Source organism: Ctenocephalides felis, unplaced genomic scaffold (genome assembly GCF_003426905.1).
Source record: "Ctenocephalides felis isolate EL2017-DRISC unplaced genomic scaffold, ASM342690v1 CF-g0.4_SCAFFOLD_03573, whole genome shotgun sequence".
Classification (NCBI taxonomy): Eukaryota; Metazoa; Arthropoda; class Insecta; order Siphonaptera; family Pulicidae; genus Ctenocephalides; species Ctenocephalides felis.
The window spans coordinates 15,348,027-15,372,685 of NW_020539727.1; the positions used below are offsets into that span (position 1 = coordinate 15,348,027).

The window sequence follows — 24,659 nt, forward strand, 5'->3', positions numbered from 1 at the left end:
AACTCAATTACTTATACCTACCGTGTTATCGGGACTTGCAGGACTTAACTTTCTCAATCTCAACTTAATTACTATACCTACCGTGGGCCTAAAAATTTTAACTCTTTTTTTAACGGTTTACTTGTGCCTGACATTCTCTTCGCTTCGCTTTACTTTACCGGACAAGTGTTTGCCTTAAGGGCCTTTCCGGCGTCTGGTGGAGTTTTGCGCGCATTGCTTTACCGGACTGGTGCTTGCCTGTAATGCGTCGCTTCTTCTGTCGCGGCTTGCCGACGTCTGGTGGGTTTTGCATTTTTTCAGGTCTTATTTTAACAATTACTGACTCTTGCAGGACTTTGCAACTTAATTACTTATACCTACCGTGTGCCTAAAATTTTAACTCTTTTTCTAACGGTTTACTTGTGCCTGACATTCTCTTTCGCTTCGCTTTACTTTACCGGACAAGTGTTTGCCTTAAGGGGCTTTCCGGCGTCTGGGGGAGTTTTGCGCGCATTGCTTTACCGGACTGGTGCTTGCCTGTAATGCGTCGCTTCTGTCGCGGCTTGCCGACGTCTGGTGGGGTTTTGCATTTTTTTCAGGTCTTATTTTAACAATTTACTGACTCTTGCAGGACTTTGCAACTTAATTACTTATACCTACCGTGTGCCGAAAAATTTTAACTCTTTTTCTAACGGTTTACTTGTGCCTGACATTCTCTTCGCTTCGCTTTACTTTACCGGACAAGTGTTTGCCTTAAGGGGCTTTCCGGCGTCTGGTGGAGTTTTGCGCGCATTGCTTTACCGGACTGGTGCTTGCCTGTAATGCGTCGCTTCTGTCGCGGCTTGCCGACGTCTGGTGGGGTTTTGCATTTTTTTCAGGTCTTATTTAACAATTTACTGACTCTTGCAGGACTTAACTTTCTCAATCTCAATTAATTACTTATACCTACCGTGTTATCGGGACTTGCAGGACTTAACTTTCTCAATCTCAACTCAATTACTTATACCTACCGTGTTATCGGACTTGCAGGACTTAACTTTCTCAATCTCAACTTAATTACTTATACCTACCGTGTGCCTAAAAATTTTAACTCTTTTTTTAACGGTTTACTTGTGCCTGACATTCTCTTCGCTTCGCTTTACTTTACCGGACAAGTGTTTGCCTTAAGGGGCTTTCCGGCGTCTGGGGTTTTGCGCGCATTGCTTTACCGGACTGGTGCTTGCCTGTAATGCGTCGCTTCTGTCGCGGCTTGCCGACGTCTGGTGGGGTTTTGCATTTTTTCAGGTCTTATTTTAACAATTTACTGACTCTTGCAGGACTTAACTTTCTCAATCTCAAATTAATTACTTATACCTACCGTGTGCCTAAAAATTTTAACTCTTTTTTAACGGTTTACTTGTGCCTGACATTCTCTTCGCTTCGCTTCACTTTACTGGACAAGTGTTTGCCTTTATGGGCTCTTTTTTATATTTTGATATTTTCCCCTTTTGTTTTTTTTTTATTTCAGTTACCGTCATTTCTATATTTTTTTCCTACCAATTTTAATACGAAATTTTTCATACATCACCCAGTTCTATTTCAGATTTTGTTTTATTTTTAGTCTATATTTTTTACTTCACCGTTAGTTTCAGATCTTATTGCTTATTTGTTTTTTCACTTTTAAACACCGCACTTTTCTACATTTGTCATTTATACCTAGTTCAGGTCTAAAATTATTACCTCTTTTCACCTTACGGTTGAGAAACCGATTTTTAAATATTTCAGCACTTTATGAGCAAACGTTATTTGCTGCTCGAATTTACAAGAAAAAGGTAAATTATTTAGAGAATGGATAAAGTTCAACAAAATTAACAACAAATTCTAACCTATATTTTTTATTATAGAGGTTAAATAACCTATATTTCTGTTGCCAGCATATAAGCATATGCAAAAAAAATATCTGGAGTTCATTTGATTAAAGGTATGTAATACTATATAAAAAATAATGAAGGCAATTAATTTTGCAATCAGCCTGATATTTCTTATTTTCTTTACAGAACTTGATAGAATAGAGAGAATGTATACATTTTTTGAAATTAACAACAAGTTTAAATTTATATTTTTTCATTATATGGAGGGATTTGTTGCCAGCAAAGGACAAAAGGCCAAAAGGGAAAAATATCTGGAGTTCTTTTGAACAGAGGTATGTAATAGATAGTATATAAAAAATAATTAGGTCAATCACTCATGAAATCATTCTAATATTTCTTATTTTCTTTACAGGGCTCACGCGGTTCCGAGCTCAAAAGGTCAGATTTTTTTTTCTTCAACATGTGAGACATATTTTATTTGTTCTTTATGTGCATACAATGTTTTATTATGCTTTGGATACACATTTAATCTCTTTATATGCTATGCAATTGTTTTTTCTATATATATTCGTGTATTATATATTCGCGTGTATTATATATTCGTGTATTATATTCGTTAGGCATAAAGAATTCGTTTATTATAAACAAAGTTAGGAAATTTTTCAGCGTTAGATTAGGTTGATAGGCGTAGGATTTTTTTCTCATTCGTTTCATAACATTTAACCTTTGCTTCCATTTATAATAAACCTTTCCTCATTTCTGGTATACCTGTGGCCAATAAGTGTGGTATATGTGGCGGATTAGTGATATTGGTGGACAGAGGTAGCTGACTGTCCTCCAAGACTCACTTTTCCTAACTCGGCAATATTTGTGAATTGAGTATTTGAGTTGATAACCCTTATACCATTATACCCTTTGCCTTTCCCTTTTCCTTCCCTCCCTCTCGACGGGTTGTCACCTTAACGTGGTGAGAGGGTCTGACTTGCCAAAAGTCACCAAGAACAACCCACAGAACTTACTTAATATCAACCTTTTTAAATATTTCTTGTTTTTCTTTTCTATTCAGAAATTTTATACTTCAAATATTCAAGAAGATTTTGTTGATATTAACTTCCCTAAACCCTAAACTTCCTTAAACTTCACTAAAATTGTAGGGTAGTTATAGCAATGGGCCGAAAATCGAAAATGAAAATTTTTGCATTTCTCGACGTATTGAAGGTTTCTGAACATTTTGGCATACCTCTGAAAAAATGGACGTGTGTGTGTGTGTATTTTGTATGTTCGCATTTTTTCGTCCACGTTTTCGGGCGCACGGATCAACCGATTTGAATGGTTTAAAAAACTTTCGATTCCTATTAATAGGAAGATGTCTAATTAGTTTTTGACAAAGGCAGGTCCAGCCGTTACGGAGATATGGAGCAAAGAGTGCAAAAAATAGAAATCGAGTTTTTGAGAGAACGAATCATCCTAATTGTATAATCCAATAAACATTCAGTTCGTAATGATGGGGAAAAGTAGTTATTAGTATTTGGCAAAGGTAGTCCCAGCGGTTTCGGAGATATAGAGCTAAATGTTGAAAAAATGGCAGTTTTTGAGAGAACTAAGCGTCCGATTTAGATGATTCAAAGAACTTTCAGTTTGTTTCAACAAGGTAAATTGAATGTATAAGGTCTAGAAACAAAATAATTGAAATATTTTTCCGTTACCACTCTTCTTTTATCTAGAAAATATTGTAGATAGTTAATTGTGCGTTAATGTTTCTAATAATATATCATAGATAAACAATAGATGTATATCGCATAAATAATTTCATAATTATATACATTTCAGTTAAAAAATGTATTTGTAATTGAAACTGAATATTCAGCTAATCTACAGCATTTTCAGATAATCATCAATTATTAATCATCTTTTCACGATATTTTTAGACAATCTACAATATATTTAAACAATTTACAAAATTTGAATCCCTTAAATTTATATCCCGTCAATTCAGTTAATCCAGACACAAAACGTGCGAGTTTTCAACCACGTGACATTTGACATTTACTTGACAGGTGACATTCCTTATTTGTTGACACAATTTTCACTGTTCAAAATCATGTTTATGTATTATACAATTATTTTTAAATAAAATTGAGCCAACAGGTTGACTGGTCAATGAGCTTGATTTAAATATTCGCAGAGAATAATGTAAAAGATGAAGCACATTACAAAAGTTCGTATGCTGTACAAAAGTATTCTCAGATTACATCGAGGTTAGTAAATGAAAAACAGGAGATAAATTAATAACTAATTCCTATAGAGACAAGATGCAAAACTTTTTCATTCTAGAGAATAAATGGTAAATTATTAATTTTTATAATAAAACTACATATTGATAATGTTCATTGTTTAAACGAACATCCTAATTATAAATAAATTTAAATGTTGACTATTGAATAACCAAAATATTTGGCAATTTTGTATGAATTTAAAAAATCTGCAATTGTCTCTAACATTATAAAGAACCTACATCAACTCGTTATACTTGTAAATCACTCATAAATTATTATATTAATTTTTTATTACAAAATGCCACTGACATCTAGTCTCTTATTATTTTGAAATAATATATTTTTTATGATTAGGTCTCCCTCAAGAATTACAAGCACTAGGCGACAATTATGCAAAAGATGAATTCAAAAGGCATAAAAAATGTACACCAAACGAAGCAGAAAAATTCATGACAGAATGGACGGTATGAATCACCCCAAAATTAAAATAAAATACTATTTTTTATTATTAAATGTTATCTTGGTTTTAGAAATATGCTGTTGATTTATCAAAACAACTGAGACTGGGTTCTCAATATAATCAAGATGGAGCGATTGGACGATCACTAGATAAACATATTTTAGATTTAATGAAGGAAGAACAATTAGTGCAATTATATGAATTAAAACTTGCCGCAGAAGGAAAACAAGAAGAAGGAAAAACTTGATGATGGATAAAAGAAAATAGTAAAATTTAATTGTAACTTGTAAAATGTAAATATATTTATTGAGTCGAACAACAAATTAAATATTAGAAATTTAGTTGATATGTAGTAATTTTTTTTCCTTTTTCTTTATTACCATTATATATATATATATATATATATATATATATATATATATATATATATTAAATGTTAAGTATGAACAATACAATACTCAGATTTTTAATACACACTTTATTTGGTAATTACAGCGTTTGGAGACCATGGTATGCCTCATTTGCAGTGTAATTTCTGTGTTGATGTTTTTTGTATTTTCAAAAAATAAATGTAATTTAAATAAAATATTAAATAATGTGCAGTATATAAGTAACTGTTTTGAAATTACAATGAATATGAGGCATACCATAGTCTCGAAACGTCTGGAATTACCAAATAAAGTGTGTGTTAAAAATCTGAGTGTTGTATTATTCATACTTAACATTTAATATTTGTTCCACTCATATCACAAAATTCTATAATATGTATATATATATATATATATATATATATATATATATATATGTGTGTGTAGGTGTATTATTTGATTAATTAGCAGCCAATGCTTTGATATAAAATATGATTACATCTTTTATTAATTGATTTTATCAGTAATTTATAACATTTTCAGACAATCTATAATATTCAAAGACAATTTGCAATACTATTAGACAATCTGCAATATTTTTAGTTGATTTTTTTAGATGTTTGGTTAATTGAAATCAAATATAATACTAATATTTTAAATTATACTATTTGAAAAATCATTTGTGTCTTATATTTAGATCAAAATACATAATAATGAATACAAAAATATTAATAATAGAATAAATTTAATCAAATATTAATATTAAATGATAAATCCTTCAGATAATTTTAAAATTAGAATATAATTGCATGTAAATCATGTAAAAGGCTAATTCAATTAATTAAAAAGTAAACAATTCAATTTGTTATAAAAAATAAACAAATCATTTATATTATTAATATTATTAAAAAATGTAAGTACATATCTCTACATTTATACACATTTTGATTAAATTTGTATTATTAATAGATTTGTATTTATTACAAGATGTTTTTAGCTAAATTATAAGACACATATGGTTCTCGAAACATACAATTTATAATATTATATTTTATATCAATGCATTGGCTGTTTATTACTCATATAACATTATAGTAATAATATTTCGAGATGATAATTAAGAGACTGGCTACGACAGTCAATATTTTCATAATTTTCAAGAATTTATTTCAATATAAAAGTGAATTTATTATTGCAGTTACCAAATTAAGCAAATAATTCAAACAGCTACACTTTTTTTACAACAAATATTTGTATGTAAATTAAAACAAAGGGACTTTTTAAATAAGCATTCATACAGATAGTAAAAAAACAACTAAATTATTTCTTTAAAACATATCTTAATATATTTTCGTACGTTTTGAGTCACAATTTTACTCTTTTTCAGTGGAAAAACAAAAAAAATTATTATATAAACAAACCTAGTCTTGAAACATTTGTATAATTAATATTATTTAATAAATTAGAGCTGTTTGATTATATTTCTAAATTAATATATATATATATATATATATATATATTATGTATATAATTTGTACCAACACTTTATTCAATAAATTTAAATAATTATTAATTTAAATATTGATTTTTTGATGGTCAAAAACAATCAAACAATTTTTATGTTCTTACGCCTTTTAAAAATATATTAATATTAAAATACGTTAATAATTTATACTGAATATTTTACTTTTTTCACAATTTATTTTAAATTAATATTTCATTCACAATTTAAATTTAGCGGATTTTATAATTTATATCCCTAAGTTGGCGACCCTCATCCGTCATCTATTAAATCGATCCAACTTCACGTTAGTTATTACAAGTCTTGTGAAAACAATATATTGACAGTGCTTTTGTCGAATTGATTACTATTTATATTGAATTGCTACGTCCGAATTAGACATTGTTTTATTATGTTGTGAAATTAAAAGGTGCCGAATATTTTCAGGGAATCTAATTAATCAGGTACATAAACAAATGCGCATATTATTAAGGTCGTTCCACTCCGTCTGGGTAAAGGACCCACACCAGCGTATTTATAATAATCGAGATTTTTGTTATTGATTGTTTAATATTTATTATTTGTTTATGTTTGAAGATAGGTGTTTTGATAATATTAAGGTCGATGGACAAAAAGTGGGTCGGGAGCGGAAAATTCACTTGCACATTCTAAAGAGAAAGACTAGAACTCTGTATGGTTGTTTGTTGACATTAAATGATATAGGACAACTGTAATAAATATAGTATATGTAAATATTTTCATTACAATTGCATCACTAAAAGTGATTTGCATTTGTAATTATAAAATTCTAGTTATAATATTTTAATATCTTAATGGCATGTATTATATTTTTTATTGATGTTTAAATTTTGCATTTTAAGTTATTATTTTTTTTGCATTTTTATGTAAAGAGTTTTCTTTATGTATTTATATATAAAAGTTTGTTTACACAACAAAATACTTATTGGCACAGACTCTGGCTGTGACATGTTTGTTTTTAGATCAATATTTTTATGGTTTTCAAAAATATATTAACATGAAATATTTTTCTTTCATTTGTAAATATTTTTAATATAAATGTAAATTTATTATTGCAGTTTTCAGATTAAGCAAAAGAATTAATAAGTATAGTTTAAACTATCATAAACTTTGTTTTAAATTTTGTAAAAATTAATTATGAAAGATATTTCATTATCTATATTGTATAGAAAAAACAGAAAACCTTGAAATAAAAGTTTTGTAATTGAGTAGATAATAAAATTAAATATTGATCTAACTCCACATATGTCATAATCAATAAATAAGTGATTATATATATATATATATATATATATATATATATATATAAATTTAAAAAAATATCTAATAGATTCCTTGTAAATAATAATTATTATAAAGATTATTCCGTAATAATTTGTATCTTATATTGTGCACTCTCTTTATATCACAAAGTTATAAGTTACACTTTTCGAGACAATGATTTGCCTAATCAAAACATTTTATAAATGAACAATTGGAAACTATGTTTTTTTAATAACAGATTGATTTTAACATTTTTTGTCACAAAAGATTGGATTAAAATGCATATATTGGAGAAAGGACTTTGCAAGATATAAGAAATAATAAATTATATGATACAACAGTTTGATTAAAATATGTGCTTTAATAAGCAATAGTCGATGAACATTATGGGGTGTTAATAGGATTTATAATGTAGAATTTTTGTATCAGTTTTTACTGTATAATTTGCCATTTTATTAATATGAACTATTAACTTAATTAGTGCAAAATTACTTTTAAATAAGAAATTTTATTTGCACCATCAACTAGAGTACTCATAAATTTTATCTGTTTTTTCATGTATACACACATATATATATATATATATGTATATATTCTATATTATGTATATATTCATATATAAATATACATAAACACAAAATTTATATTATGTTTGAAATATTTGTATTGTATACTAATATAAGAATATTTCTTGTTTATTTATTTTAGAGAGCAATGGCTGCGATGGAGCAATTCTCTCATGATTTGACACTAGCGTTGGAGGAATCATCGAGAAGTGGTGCAAATTTTCAGAATAGATGGGGATTACATAGACGTACTAGATCAACAGGAAACTTGCGTAAGTTTCTTTATACTAACATGTATATATATATATATATATATATTAACAGAGTCTAGTAATCGGACATGTTTTATTGATGTTATGCCCGATTACTAGACTTTGTTAATACATATGTCAACATCTAATTCAGAATCATACAAAATATTTATATACAAATTGGTATAGAAAATCTACATGGCCTGGTAGATATCTTTACTACATGTCATATTAATCCAGAAATTACAAAAATAACACTATCATTTCTTATCATAATGTTTTGTCTAGAATTTATCTTTAAAGATTGATTGTGAAAGAATTTTTATTTATTTTAGAGTCTGATTTAAGACTCTGTGTGTGAAGTCAATTTATCTTTGAAAGAAAGCACTTTTAGAAAATGTATTTTTCTAGTTTAACTGCTTCCAATAATAACATTCTTATATTGAAGATTTTTTCTGTATTTTGCAATAATTGCCACAACCGATACGTTTTCAAACTTCTCAATACAGACAAATGGATCAATTCTGCCGTAACAGAGCTCATAAAATAGCGTTGTCATGGCAGCGCTCTCTATGCTTGTTCTTGATATTGAAAATTGTGAAAATGTCTATCTATTTGCCGTGCGATCAGGCGTATTTTACATATAAACAAGCAAGGAATAATGTTATGATAACTGCACCATCTAGAATTATGTTATTATAACATTATTCCTTGCTTGTTTATATGTAAAATGCGCTTGATTGCACAGCAAATACATAGACATTTTCATAATTTTCAATATCAAGAACATGCATAAGAGAGCGTTGCCATGACAGCGCTATTTTATGAGCTTTGTTATGGCAGCTTTGCCCCATAAGTGTCTTTCATGACAAACATACAAATTTCATAAGCATCCTTGTCCAAAATACTAGAGTAAATCCTAATATTTTATACCAGCTTGGACTTCAACAGTCTTATTTTCATAAATTATTCTACTAGTATTAACAAATAATAGAATTAAAAAATTTAACAAATATCCATTGTTGTATTTTGCAATATTTGCAGCAACCAGTACATTATCAAACTTTCCAATTGAGACGTCATAGAATTATTAAATAAGAACAACTTTCTGCAGAAAATTTCTTTTTTCAGTCCAACTTTCTGTTGAAAATTTTTTTTCCCTTCTTTTAATTATGATCTTTTTAATATTTTACACGAAAAACTTACACGAAGACTTTTACATGAAAAACAAGCTCTATTTTAACTTCCCGTAGGCCGAAAATTGAAAATTTTTACATTTCTCGACGTTTTGAAGGTTTCTGAACATTTTGGCATACCTCAGAAAAAATGGATGTGTGTGTGTGTGGGTATGTATGTATGGATACAATTTTTCGTCCGCGTTTTCGGGCGTACGGATCAACCGATTTGAATGGTTCAAAAAACATTCGATTCCTATTGATAGGAAAATGAGCTGATTAGTTTTTGGCAAAGGCAGATCTAGCCGTTTTGGAGATACAGAGCAAAGAGTGCAGAAAATAGAAATCGAATTTTTGAGAGAACGGAGCATCCGATTTGAATGATTCAAAAAACATTCAATTAGTAATGATTGGGAGAAGTGTTTATTAGTTTTTGGCAAAGGCAGGCCCAGCCATTTTGAAGATACGGAGCTAAATATGTAAAAAATGGCAGTTTTTGAGAGAACTAAGCGTCCGATTTAAATGATTCAAAGAACTTTCTGCTTGTCTTAACAAAATAATTCATTTTGGAAAAAAAATTTGTTCAATTTTTTTTTTTTTTTTTTTAGTTTTGTGTATATCGAAAATATTTCAGATTTTATTTTTAATTCTGACTATAGTTCTAATATACTTTAAACAAATAATTTCAATTTTTCAATTCAGTTTATATAATTCTTATAAATATTAGACAATGTTACAATATTTATAATAATCTATTTGAAAACATTCAGTATTCCTCGAACATTTCGTTACGGTACGGGAAGTTCCAGCAATTTGCCTTAAGGCACGATGCCATAATTGCCTCAAGACAGAATTCCACTTACAGCTAATTTATTTTTATATTTTGGATTTCTTGTACCAAGTGCAATGCTATGCGTACAAATCCAAGACCTATCAATCAATAGTTTGAATAATATTAATTTTTTTTTATATATCTAGAGGACAGTTCGAGCAGCCCCCTAGAATGCTTTAGACCCCAAGGTGTTCCAGGGTTAGACGTTCAACAAATAATGCACAGTGACAGCGATGAATCCCATGCTCAAAGGCTAAATCTCAATTCACAGAAACTACTTGGACTTCATGCTGGTAATAATTGATACTAAACATTGCTGTATATATATATATATATATATATATATATATATATATACACTAGGGTGGTCCTTAATATGGACATTTTCGAATTTCCTTGCTCCCAAAAGCTCAAATGCTTCCAAATTGATAAAAAAAACAATTCTCTCATAGTTTTGTGAAAAATTGAAAATTAAAAAAAAAATTTTTAGGTATAACTTTTCGCTAAATTATATCTAAAAACATTTTTAAAATTTTTGAAAATTTTTTCATGCTATTTTCATACAAAGTTCGATTGAATTGCGCACTATCTAAAAGTTAATATTAAGAACTAAAACTTTCAGAATTGTTTTTTATCAATTTGGAAGCATTTGAGCCCTCGGGGGCTATATTATCGAAAATATTCATATTAAGGACCACCCTAATATATATATGAACACATGCATAATAAATTTCAATTGTTTTTTAGGAAATTTTGAATCAGATTCCTTCAATGAAAACTTCTCACCAATGGGTGGCAATGCAGTGATTGCAGGCAACGCTGCACTATCTGCTCACGGAGGAGTTGTAACCAGGATCAGTGCAAGGCGTAAGAGGAAATTCAAACGTTCAACTATTGAGTATGAAACTACAACAACCCCGAGTACTCCTAATCTATCATGTTCACTTAACTTTCCTGTCTCTGGTAAGATAATGGACACAAGTAGTAATAGAAATATAAATGGCTATAAATAATCTATAATTTATATTGTTTTGTAGGCAATATGCTCAAGAAGAAGAGATCGTATAAGCATTCTGCAAGTGGTGGAGGACAAGAGAATTTCAGGGCCAATTTGTTTTTCTGCGGGAAACGCAAGAGGTGTCACAGGGAAAGATCTATGGATTGTGAGATGCGAGATTCTAAGGTAAATATAAATTAAGATGATAATATACCAGGGAATACAATACCGATATACCGCCAGATTTTTCGGCGGTATTAATACCGGTATTTACCCTGAAAATACAGGTATTCTCGGTATTCGCATAAACAGATATGTGGTTTTATAGTATAAACAAATATCAAACTAGTGGTGCATGGCATCGTGCCTTACGGCAAATTGCTGGAACTTTCCGTACCGTTATAAAATATTCAAAGGATATTAAATATTTTCAAATATATTATTATAAATACAGTAACTTTTATTATTCAATTTTTTATGTTGAATTCTGGGACACCTTGAATATAATATAAATTATTATTAGTGTAAAGCTAATTGCTGGAACTTCCTGTACCATAAATTAAAATTTTTAAAAAAGATTCAATTATCTTTTGGAACTCTGAAAGAAATCGATTTTTGAGATTTTTAAAATTTTTGAGTAAAAATTGACCTTTTCGAAAAATTTGATTTTTTTATATTTTGAAATATTTTGGAATTTTTTTTTCAAAGCAATCGCGATACGTTAGCTGCATAGAAACAAAATATCGAAGCGCGTGGGCGCCGTGTCGCAGTATAACGAATAAACATTGGTACGGAACCCATGGAAAAGTGAACAAAATTAATTATTATTAATGAAATATGTGATAATTTGATGTGCATATATCTAATGATCATTTTTGTTCGCCAAATGACTTTTTTTCCGCTTTTTTTTTGTTGAATCTCCGAAACCGCTAAACCTGCCAACCCAAAAATTTCATCAGTTGTCTATTTTGTCGATACAAATTAAATGTTTTGTGAATCATACAAATCGGACGCTCCGTTATCTCAAAAAATGCATTACCATTTTTGAAAAATAGTTCAAATATTTCCAATTATCCAAAATATTTCTAAGTATGAAAAAATCAAATTTTTCAAAAAAGACAATGTTCTCAAAAATTTCAAAAATCTCAAAAATCGTTTCTGCAATTTGCCTTTAGGCATGATGCATTGTACCACTAGTTTTTTATTAACTTTATACACATTTATCATAATAATTACTAAATATTTTTGCTTTTTATTACAATTAAAAAATATAATTTTAAGTAAAACGTATCGCAGTGTGAAATTAATATAAGACCATTATATTGTTTCAAGTAAAGATACTTAACAATTATGTTATTATTTATCTTGATAAAGTATCGAATCTTAAATTAGTATAGAAAAATTACTTTTTTTAAGTCTTTAACATATTGGAAATTATGCTGGCAATACATTGGAGAATTTTTAATTAGTTTTGCGTTTTTTTAACGGTATGTTCAATTTTGGTGAAAAGTTTTCAATATACTCGATACTGATGATGATTTAATTAAATTGGATATAATTTTGTTAAACTCTCAAAAAAATTACTTAATATTTTTTATTATTTAGTTGTATATAGTTGTAGTTGTATATATAATTTTTTATATTTCCAGTAATAACTTTCAATTTTGTTTACATTTGTTTAAAATAATAAAAATACCGGTATTACCGAAATACCGGTATTGAATTTTTTTTATCTCATACTTTGATTACAAGGATTTAATTTTTCATTTCAGGGCCACAGATTTACTAGCAAATGTTCGTATTTAGAGTACAAAACGTGTAAGAAACACGACAGGCATCCATCAGGACTACGATTGCACGAGAAAATTTTGCCATTAAACAAGAATATAGTATCAAAAATTGAGAAAATCTCTAAAGACAGCAAACATTTTATAGATCCTTTCATCCGCAAAAATAGCAATCCCATACAAAAGGTAAGAAGGTTAAATTTACATCTAGAAATGACTGTCTTAAGCAGTGATTTATAGTTTATTAAATGTTTAATTTTATTAGTTTTTATTTAATGTTATATATTTGTAGTTTATTTATATTAAGTGTTATGCATATATACAGGGCCGGTCCTGGAGTCTTTAGCGCCCGCATGCAACTTTTTTTTCTAGCGCCCCCCCCCCCCTATTAATTTTCACCGTTTTAACAGTTTATCATTAAAATTATATAAATATTAACATATTTTTAAAAAATTAATTTTCAATTATTCTGGATTTAGTACACAAAAAATTACATATAATCTAGAAGGGTATAAAAATATTGATTTTAAATTTATTTATTATTTTCGATATCAATAAATAAAACAATCCCTGTTATAATTTCACATTTTAGTAATATTCAATATGTAGTAAATTTGTTAAGAATGTAAGTTCGACTACCATAGCAAAAGAATTAATATTTTTGGTAGATTAAAGTTATAGAATTTAAGAAATGCATTTCAGAAATATAGTATTTATTATTTTGATATAAAGATCTTGATATCAGAATAATAAATACTATTTCTGAAATGCATTTCTTAAACTCTATAACTTCAATTTAACAAAAATATTAAGTGAAATAAATAAATTAATTTTTAATTATTCTGGATTTAGTGCACAAAAAATTAGATATGATCTAAAAGCGTATAAAATATATTGATTTTAAATTTATATAGAAAATCGAGGCGATTCGGGGGTTGATTATAATCAAGTATTTTGAAATTTTCAATTATTTTTAACGTATGTGCAATATTAATATTTAAAAAAACTAGCATTTAATTTTCAAACATAACACTCGTATTTCAGGTTCGATTTTTTAAATTTTAATTTAATTTAATTTTTCATCATTTACAATATCCAAAATTGCGTCGTAAACTTCACCTTATTGATATCGTAAGAGCCGTCATATTCAGAATATCAGCTTGTTGTTTTAAAGTTAAATTTTTAACGTATTTTAGAAGTATTGTTTAAAAATCAGTAAAAATGCAAAGATATTACACACAATATCGAAAAAAAAACTTATACAATATTGAACAATATTGAAAAAAAAACTTATTATATTTGGTATGTATTATTCTGTATAGTTAATAATTATTAAATTTAGAGTATGAACACCACAAGGTATAAAACAAGCCTCAAGATTTTTGTTCCAAAGTAAATTTTGCTTCCATATTTCATATTTGTTCCACGCATGTCTTCAACATTCAAAGTTCATCAGATGCGAAATATTTGCAACAAAAGCAAAAGTTACAATTCCATTTCTCGGAATAAACAAGTCATTTTCTAAGCACTGACTCTCCATTTTTTATAATTTGTTTATATTTTTTAACAATTTCCGATTCAACTAAATCAGCTCGCAATTTTTCGTCAATAATGCCCAACAATTAATTTAATCTTTTGCAGGTTTACGCTTATGGGATTGAACACTAGATAATTTCTTTTTCGATTCCACGGTAACTTCAAACAAAGAAAAAATTTAATAAGTAGATTAAGCAATAAACAGAGCTAATTGTTAATTGTTAATTGTTTCTACTGATATCACATTGCAATATAAATATGCTTTTTGTGTCTCCGTAACACTAGTTCAGTTAAATTATTTATTATAATTTATTAAGTATTCTAGATTTTCAATAAATAATTCTAGATTTTATATAAAAAAATATAAATATTATATTATAAATTTAATTTCCGAAACTCGTTTTGGCGCCCCCTAAGGCTTGCGCCCGCATTTTTTGCATGCATCGCATGCAAGGCAGGACCGGCCCTGCATATATATACAAAGCTATCTATGAACTCTTAATACTCTAATTTTCTCACATTATCTTTAGTTTATAATTTATACACTTTAAAATGTAACTATATTGTATTATTGCCTTGGGCGTTGAATAAATAAATAAATATCGTCATCAATGTAAATTGATAACCCTCTTATCTTCTAGGTTGTGAAATTAATGGAGACTGACCTGAGTATAACGCAGCAGCCTCCAACCCCGACAGCTCCCATATCGGCTAAGCCAAGTGTCCTAAAGTCACAGACCATCAACAAGAATGCCTTCCAGAAAAGTGCCAGTCTGGACAGCTGCGGAGCCCTGGCTCGATTTGCAGCAACTGGCAGGTGGCAACATCAGCACCCGCAGCCACAGAAACAGGACAGACGATGCGAATATCTATACAGAAAACATGCATTTAGGTAATAAAGGATTATGATGAATATTCGGTAAAGGAACTTGTTGTTAATTTTTTAAAGGAGATGTTTATGTTTGCCAAAAAATCCTATTTGCTAATTTTAAGTTATTCTGAATTGAATTAGAATTATTGAACTAGCCGTAAGTGGCTTAAGGCAATTAAGGCATCGTGCCTTAAGGCAAATTGCTGGAACTTTCCGTACCAAAAATTATTATTTTTTTAAAAACAATTAACATTTTTGAAAAAAAATTACTTCGAAAACATTAGATTTTTGAGAAACTATAAATTTGACAAAAAATTACTTTTTAAAAAAAATTTTTTTTTTGAAAACAAATTTTTTTTGAAAAGAAAAATGTTTTCTTCATTTTGACATATTTTGGAAATTCTGAAGGTTTTTTCAAAGCAATCGTACTGCTTTAACTGCATAAAGACGAAATATCAAAGCGCGTAAGCGCCGCGTCGCCGTCTAACGCGTAAACATTGGTACGGAACCCATAGGAATGTTAACAAAATGTATACTTATTGTTAAAATCACTATGTAATATCTGATAATTTGATGTGCATATGTCTAATGATCATTTTTGATCTCCAAATTGCTCATTTTTTTACTTTTTCCTCCATATCTCTAAAGTCGTTGGACCTGCCTTTCCAAAATTTTGAACAGTTCTTCATTTAGTCAATACAAATAAAATGTTTTTTGTATTATTCAAATCGTAGTAAATAAGTAAAACTTATTTGCTACGTACAAAGTAGCAAATTTAAGTTAAGTAAAGATAAATACATTATATAACAGTTTTGAATAATGTTTATTAGTAGTATGATGGTAACACTCGTGATATATAATAACACATTTGTTATATATTTATAATGGCATTAATAATATGTATAATATTTAAAAACAATAATGAAATCATAGTCATATCTCAAATATGACTTGATCGGTAATAAATAAATATTAATTAATTCTATAATATTCGTTCTCACAGTGGATTATGTTAAACGCCTAAACAAATATTGTTTTCGCAACTTCACTCATCATGTAATAATTGTGTTTGAAGAACTTCATGTAATCAAAATTAACATACATTCATTGACTGATGGTATTTTTTTTACTTTTTCGCTGGCGATATAATCTCATTCTTTGAACAGCTGTAATATCTGTCTTGCCAAAAAATATTTTCCATATCAATAACTTCAAAGATATATAGAAACTACGAATAATGTAGAAATAATTTCTAATCAATAAACTTACGTTTAGTACACGGCACAAATGTTTAATTTGAATTATTATTTTCAAGGAACGGGGTAAAATATTCTTCTGATTTAGGCATTTTTCATTAAATCTTGTTTTATGATGTAACTTTTGAATGTTTATTTATCTATGCCGATTTCCTTGTCTATATATTTGAAATGTCTCATTTCAAATGTCTAAATCTCACTAGTTAATTATTCGTTTGTCTTTATCTAGGAATCCTTATGCTCCTGCGATGGCTGGTGGCCATCACCAACATATGGATGAAGATGAAGGTGTTATGGATTGTTCGAATACTACGGGTGGATTTGTTAGTTCCAGTTCGTTAAGTTCAAGTGATTCTGAGGCCGTTCTTACTAATGAAAGTGACAGAGAAGGTAAATATAATCTAGTTTTTACTTGTATTAAAGACATTTTTGACAAAATTCCTGAACCTATTTCGAATATTCAAAAACAGTATCAAATATCAGTTGGGAATCATGTTGATCAATTTTTTATATTGATCGGCCGGACAATTTCTTGGTAATTGTTGAATTTTTTTGTAGGGTAAGTTATTGTAATGGGCCGAAAATCGAAATTCAAAATTCTTTCATTTCTCGACGTTTTGAAGGTTTCTGAACGTTTTGGCATACCTCAGAAAAAATGGATGTGTGTGTGTGTGTGTGTGTGTATGTATGTATGGATACAAATTTCCAGTCACGTTTTAGGGCGCACGGATCAACCGATTTGAATGCTTCAAAAAACACTCGATTCCTATTGATAGGGAAAAGAGCTGATTAGTTTTTACAAAGGCAGGTCCAGCCGTTTCGGAGAAACGGAGCAACGAGTGCAGAAAATAGAAATAGACTTTTTTAGAGAACGGAGTAAACGATTTGAATGATCTAAAAAACATTCGATTAGTAATGATTGGGAGAAGGGGTTATTAGTTTTTCGCAAAGGCAGGCCCAGCCATTTCGGAGATACAGAGCTAAATGTACAAACAATGGCAGTTTTTGAGAGAACTAAGCGTCCGATTTAAATGATTCAAAGAACTTTCTGCTTGTCTTAACAAAATAATTGATTTTGGAAAAAAAAATTGTACAATTTTTTTTTTTTTTTTTTGTATATCGAAAATAATTCAGATTTTATTTTTATTCTGACTAAAGTTCTAATATAACTTAAACAAATAATTTTAAATTTGCAATTCAGTTTATATAATTCTTATAAATATTAGACAATGTTACAAAATTAATAATAATCTATTTGAAAACATTCAGTATTCCTTGAACATTTCGTTACGATACGGGAAGTTCCAGCAATTTGCAAGGCACGATGCCATACACCTCACTAGTTTATAGTTTTGGTTTTAACGGACATCATAACTATCACCATTAAAGATATTTTAAATTTGCTTTAATTTGGAAATCAAACTTGATTAATTTTTTTAGTGAAAGGAAAAACTTTATCTTGGAAATAAACAGTTGCAAATTTTGAATAGCTAAATGTCAATTTTTATTGATGCGAGCTTAAGACAAAAAACCGCTTACATTTAAATTGATTTTGATAGTTTTCTAAAGTATTTAATTTTATTTTAATAGGTGATGATGAGCTGACAGATTTTCCTGGAAACGAAACGATGGCATCTATACAGCAGCATCAAGTACGCACAAACTCTGGACATGAAAAGCAGCACAGGACAAAATTATTATTAGTGAGTTTAAGAAAATCAACAAGAAAATTAATATTTATTTTTGGGTTATACTAGGTTGGGTATTTTATGGCAAAGTCACATTTATTTTGTTCCAAAAGTTACTTTAGGTATAGTAACTATTCTCGGTTACTAGTTGCACTTAATAAAATAAACTAAATAAATAAGTAAATCAAATATACTTAATGTGCAATAAACACAGTTATAGCATTTGTGGTATTTGGAGGTTAGTTTTCAGTCATTGGCAGTATCGGTTATGGCTTTTGACAATTTCGTAACTACCAACACATTGAGGATCAATATCATAAAAACATGATAAAATAATTTCACCATGAATACTAAATCTTCAACGTCCTCTTATTGAAAACATGCGATGCCACCACTACTAACATAACATAGCTCTGATATCTTTGATTTATTATTTTCTTACAGAGTGGCATGCACAACCAGCACATTCAACTAGGACAAATATTACCATCGGCTCAAGTATCATCACCAGTACATGTTACATCACCAGTCAGAACTGCGCTGGTTGCAACTTGTCCCATGGACGATGACATCATGTGGGGCGCAGGAGCTGGTGCCGGGAGTTGTTCGGGTGGTGATGGAAGTTTGGGGGACGTCAGTTCTGACCCAGTAAGAAAACTTTCTTATTTAATATTAATTGTTTACTATGCAGAAAGTATCTTTCTTTATAAAGAAACTATTTTCCTATGAGTAGTAGAGTATGTTAGAATACAAATGAATAAATTTTGTAGGTTTCTGGTTTGGATGTTCGTGAAATAAGAGCTGGCTGTAGGCGGATTAGAGAAGAAAGGCCGGGGTTTACAGTGTTGACATCAGCTAATGAATTATTGTCAAGGTAAGTAGATATAGAGATGGGCTTATCATATCCGAAGCCGGATTGGTTAATGTTTGACTCCTTCAGAAAGGAGTTTTATCCACTTAACAACGCCACAACTCCGACAGCTTTCAAACATAATACTTGACACAAATGTGTTCTCTAGTGTGTTGTTAACATATCTAAGGATTTGTTAAGACTTTGAAAATAATTTACAACTAGCTGTAAGTGGAATTCTGTCTTAAGGCAATTAAGGCATCGTGCCTTAAGGCAAATTGCCGGAACTTCCCGTACCAAAAATTATTATTTTTTTAAAAACGATTAACATTTTTGAAAAAAATTTACTTTGAAAAAATAAGATTTTTGAGAAACTATAAATTGGACAAAAAATTACTTTTTTTTGAAAAACAATTTTTTAAAGATTTTTTTTTTTTTTTTTTTTTTTTTAAAAAAATTTTTTTTTCTTTATTTTGACATATTATGGAAGATCTGAATTTTTTTTCAAAGCAATCGTTCTGCTTTAACTGCATACGGACAAAATATAAAGCACGTAAGCGCCGCGTCGCTGTCTAACGCATAAGCATTGGTACGGAACCGATAGGAATGTTAACAAAATGTATACTTATTGTTAAAATCTCTATAAAATGTCTGATAATTTGATGTGCATATGCCTAATGATCATTTTTGACCGCCAAATGGCTCATTTTTTTACTTTTTCCTCCATATCTCCGAAACCGCTAGACCTACCTTCATGAAAATTTTATCGATTCTTCATCTTGTCAATACAAGTGAAATGTTTTTTGAATTATTCAAATCGGACGCTCCGTTCTCTTAAAAACTTAGTTACCGTTTTCGGCACTTTTTGCCCCGTATCTTCGGAACGGCTAGACCTGCCTTCGCCAAAAACTAATCAGCACGTCTCCTTATCAATACGAATCGAATGTTTTTTGAATTATTCAAATCGGTTGATCCGTGTTCCCGAAATCGTCGACGAAAATTTGTATCCGCACATACATACACACACGTACATACATACATACATACATACACACACACACACACACACATATATATCCATTTTTTCTAAGGTATGCCAAAATGTTCAGAAACCTCTGAAACGTAAAGATATATCAAAAATTTCATTTTTGATTTTTTTGCGATTACTATAACTTGCCCTACGGGAAGTTAAATAGTTCAAACATTTTTGTTCATTCTATTAATTGCTATTTTATGCAATTGTTATAATAAAATGAACTGAACGAATTTTAACATTGATTTGTCTTTTATAGATTTTTGCAAGACCGGCACCAGGCTGAATTACGTCTTGGAGCCCTGGACGCTGCAGAGATTGAAAAACTTCGGTCACTTGCAGCCATGTACTCGCTGGACATGACTACAACACCAGAAAGAACAATACTAACAAAGACTAGGTAAATAATATATTTCATTTATAAATATTACGATCATATCTTGGTACAAAAGAGTTCAATTTATTTCTCGTAATACTTTTAATCGATCATAAATTAATTTAATTTTTATTGATTAAGTCGAATATGTACACATATCGGGAAGTTCATGTAACTTGCCTCAAGGCTAAATACCAATACCAACTTGTTAAGAGTTTTATTTAAATTAAGTTACATTTCTATTCTGTACCTAATGTATTTTTATTGTAACAGTAACACAATGCAAGCCGTGAAGGTGGAACAGACCAACTTGTCTCAAAGGTTGTTAACAGATTTCAAACGGAGATGCTATTCGAGTCCTGGACACAAGCATAACCAGCCAGATTCTGATAACAACTGAACTTTCTGATATAAATATTAGGTGAGGAAAGAATTTATATCATTTATTATTTATATATCATCATTAACTTCCCTAGTAGGGTAAGTTATAGTAATTGCAAAAAAAAATCGATAATGAAGATTTTTATATATCTTTACGTTTCAAAGGTTTCTGAACATTTTGGAATACCTTAGAAAAAATTGATGTGTGTGTGTGCAGATACATGATTTCGTCGACGATTTCGGGCGCACGGATCAACCGATTTGAATAATTCAAAAAACATTCGATTCGTATTGATAAGGAGACGTGCTGATTAGTTTTTGGCGAAGGCAGGTCTAGCCGTTCCGAAGATATGGGGCAAAAAGTGCCGAAAACGGTAACTCAGTTTTTAAGAGAACGGAGCGTCCGATTTTAATAATTCAAAAAACATTTTACTTGTGTTGACGAAGTGAACAACTAGTAAAAAAATTGGGAAGGCAGGTCCAGCGGTTATGGACTCTCAATAAAAATAAGTTAAAAAAATGTCACTGGCGGTCAAAAATATGTAATATATGTACATCAAATTATCAGATATTTTATAGATTTCTAATAATGTGTACACATTCTGTGTAAATTTTTTTGAGTTCCGTACCAAGATTTTTGCACGATGCCTTGCACCCCACTAGTTTATTTTAACAGCGATCAAAACTTAAGGGGGAAGTCTGCTTTAGTGGCTTAAAAAACGATTTTTTTTTGCAAAAATGTCTTCCAAAACTAGCCAAGAATATATTCCTAAAATTTCAGAAACAAATTCAAATTATTTTTGGAATTACAGAAGAAATAGTGAGCAATAGTTTTAATTTTTTAGATTTTTCCTAATTAGCGGGAAAGATGCCAAAAAAAAACTGAACGTCCTATCGAAACGAGATAGAATTCTTTGTATTCAGAATAAAATTCTATCCTAGTTGAACCTCAAAAGAAATCTACTTTTTATTAAAATTAACCTACTTTTTATCAAGCAACCAAAAGTGAAATTTTGTATGAAAAAACATTATTAACTTCCCATAGGGCAAGTTATTGTAATGGGCCGAAAATCGAAATTGAAATTTTTTACATTTCTCGACGTTTTGAAGTTTCTGAACGTTTTGGCATACCTCAGAAAAAATGAATGTGTGTGTGTGTGTGTGTGTATGTATGTGTGGATACAAATTTCCAGTCACATTTCCGGGCGCACGGATCAACCGATTTGAATGGTTCAAAAAACATTCGATTCCTATTGATAGGGAAAAGAGCTGATTAGTTTTTGGCAAAGGCAGGTCCAGCCGTTTCGGAGATACGGAGCAACGAGTGCAGAAAATAGAAATCGACTTTTTGAGAGAACGGAATATCCGATTTGAATGATCTGAAAAACATTCAATTAGTAATGATTGAGAGAAGCGTCTATTAGTTTTTTGGCAAAGGCAGGCCCAGCCATTTCAAAGATACGGAGCTAAATATGTAAGAAATGGCAGTTTTTGAGAGAACTAAGCGTCCAATTTAAATGATTCAAAGAACTTTCTGCTTGTCTTAACAAAATAATTGATTTCGGAAAAAAAAATTGTATAGTTTTTTTTTTTTTAGTTTTTCTTGTATATCGAAAATAATTCAGATTTTATTTTTAATTCTGACTAAAGTTCTAATATAACTTAACAAATAATTTAAATTTGCAATTCAGCTTATATAATACTTATAAATATTCGACAATGTTACAATATTAATAATAATCTATTCAAAAACATTCAGTACTCCTCGAACATTTTGTTACGGTACGGGAAGTTCCAGCAATTTGCCTTAAGGCACGATGCCACCCACCCCACTAGTTTGTTTCCAAGTTTGGTGAATTAATTTTTCTGGATTTTTTAGGTTCAACTAGAATCTATACCATTGAAATTATATATTTGTTTTGATTTTTTTTTTGTTTCGGATGGAATTTGTGACCTACGGAAAGTTAATAAAAAAGTAGGTCACTTGAAATTGCCAAAGTTGACCCATGGGTCACAAATTGCCTACCATTGCTTTTTTAAAATTATTTAATTTATTAATTACTAATATCTATTTATTTATTATTTTTCAGAATTGATCTCTTTGACTGAAGAAGACTCTTCACACTGGTCTCATTTATAAAACGGAGTTTTGAAATTGCGGTTGTTCGTATATAAAATTATAATTATATATATATATATATATATATATATATATATACAAAAGCTGTTTAATACAGCTTGAATTTTTTTTGTACATACCAGATAGAATTTATTAACAATTCTTTACTAATAAGTTAGTGTGCATTTTAACAATCAGTCTTTGAATGTTTATACACATGTTTATATGAAGAAGTAGATTGTTTTTAAATCTATATCAATTTTTGAATAAAAAATAATGAATGAGGTGAAACTTTGTAAAGCGGACTTAAATACAATAATAACAATAGGTAGTTATTTTTTATTAAATATTTTAATAGAATAGAGAAGTACACCTAAGTCTGTTTTTACACGGTAGATTGGTTCCAGAAGAAGCCGTGTAAAAAAAAAAACGTGTAAAAAAAGACATTGATCTTATACAAAAATGGGTGATTTGTTCCTAATCTCTAAAACCTATTAAAATTAGTGAAAAACAAGAATTTTTAAGAACAAGAATTCATGTTTATTTTATTAAATCAAATATGTAATGCTTATTTTCACAAGCATAGTATTTAATGATAAAAAAGATATGCACTCTAATCTTAAAAGTAATATAAATTAAATGTATGGCAAGTTCAGGAACTAAAAAACTATGTTGTGAATGAAAAGAATAGGTTATTCAATTTTTAAGGTAAAAAATAAAATTCACTTAAATCTTTAAGCTAGTGTTCGCAAACTATCGATATACTATACTATTGATGGTTTCAGACTTTTTTCTTTCATAAATACTTTTTTGTGATATGAACATACTTCGCAAAAATTAAATTTGACAAAAAAAAATTAAGTACATAAAATTTCAAATCGTGCTAAATGAGATAAAATCATGTAAAAAATTAAAAATATTCAATTTTCAAACCGTGTTATATCAAAACTGTGTACAAACAGACTTAGGTGTACCCAATTTATAACACTTTTTTAAATTTACGGAATTTTCAGACTATTCCTAACCTTGTCTTTTTCCGCATTACAAGTTTCACTTCACATCCACCAATTTTTATATAAATGTATTTTCTTTTTGTGGAACTTAGAATTTTAAAAACGCACTTTGTGACTCAAATTAATATTAAGTCGGCAACTATGTTTAATGTGAATGTGTTCTTTTTTGTTGTTAATTAATAATTATGTAAA

The 24,659-nt window shown here is 29.2% G+C and overlaps 2 protein-coding genes across 2 annotated transcripts; both read left to right on the top strand.

Annotated features, from left to right (window-relative positions):
- Positions 1 to 3,901: 3,901 nt before the first annotated feature.
- On the top strand, positions 3,902 to 4,876 carry LOC113389053 (succinate dehydrogenase assembly factor 3, mitochondrial). Its single transcript, XM_026626103.1, has 3 exons — positions 3,902 to 4,087; positions 4,460 to 4,569; positions 4,636 to 4,876. Exons 1-3 carry the CDS (start codon positions 4,030 to 4,032, stop codon positions 4,810 to 4,812), a joined length of 345 nt encoding a protein of 114 aa, XP_026481888.1. The 5' UTR covers positions 3,902 to 4,029; the 3' UTR covers positions 4,813 to 4,876.
- Positions 4,877 to 6,760: 1,884 nt separating this feature from the next.
- Positions 6,761 to 23,495, top strand: LOC113389045. The gene is made up of 14 exons (XM_026626094.1): positions 6,761 to 6,898; positions 8,445 to 8,574; positions 10,707 to 10,853; positions 11,308 to 11,523; positions 11,598 to 11,743; positions 13,330 to 13,530; positions 15,522 to 15,772; positions 17,237 to 17,397; positions 18,598 to 18,710; positions 19,140 to 19,343; positions 19,466 to 19,569; positions 20,838 to 20,978; positions 21,228 to 21,375; positions 23,426 to 23,495. Exons 2-13 carry the CDS (start codon positions 8,451 to 8,453, stop codon positions 21,352 to 21,354), a joined length of 1,935 nt encoding a protein of 644 aa, XP_026481879.1. The 5' UTR covers positions 6,761 to 6,898; positions 8,445 to 8,450; the 3' UTR covers positions 21,355 to 21,375; positions 23,426 to 23,495.
- The last annotated feature ends 1,164 nt before the right edge of the window (positions 23,496 to 24,659 follow it).

What these genes read in the sequence shown, in the direction of transcription:
- LOC113389045 (XM_026626094.1), top strand. Translation starts at nt 8,451, where the DNA reads ATGGCTGCGATGGAGCAATTCTCTCATGATTTGACACTAGCGTTGGAG. An exon ending in TAGATCAACAGGAAACTTGC is followed by an intron (nt 8,575 to 10,706) that starts GTAAGTTTCTTT and finishes TTATATATCTAG; the next exon opens with AGGACAGTTCGAGCAGCCCC. An exon ending in ACAGGACAAAATTATTATTA is followed by an intron (nt 18,711 to 19,139) that starts GTGAGTTTAAGA and finishes ATTTTCTTACAG; the next exon opens with AGTGGCATGCACAACCAGCA.
- LOC113389053 (XM_026626103.1), top strand. Translation starts at nt 4,030, where the DNA reads ATGAAGCACATTACAAAAGTTCGTATGCTGTACAAAAGTATTCTCAGA. An exon ending in TATTCTCAGATTACATCGAG is followed by an intron (nt 4,088 to 4,459) that starts GTTAGTAAATGA and finishes TTTTATGATTAG; the next exon opens with GTCTCCCTCAAGAATTACAA. An exon ending in AATTCATGACAGAATGGACG is followed by an intron (nt 4,570 to 4,635) that starts GTATGAATCACC and finishes TCTTGGTTTTAG; the next exon opens with AAATATGCTGTTGATTTATC.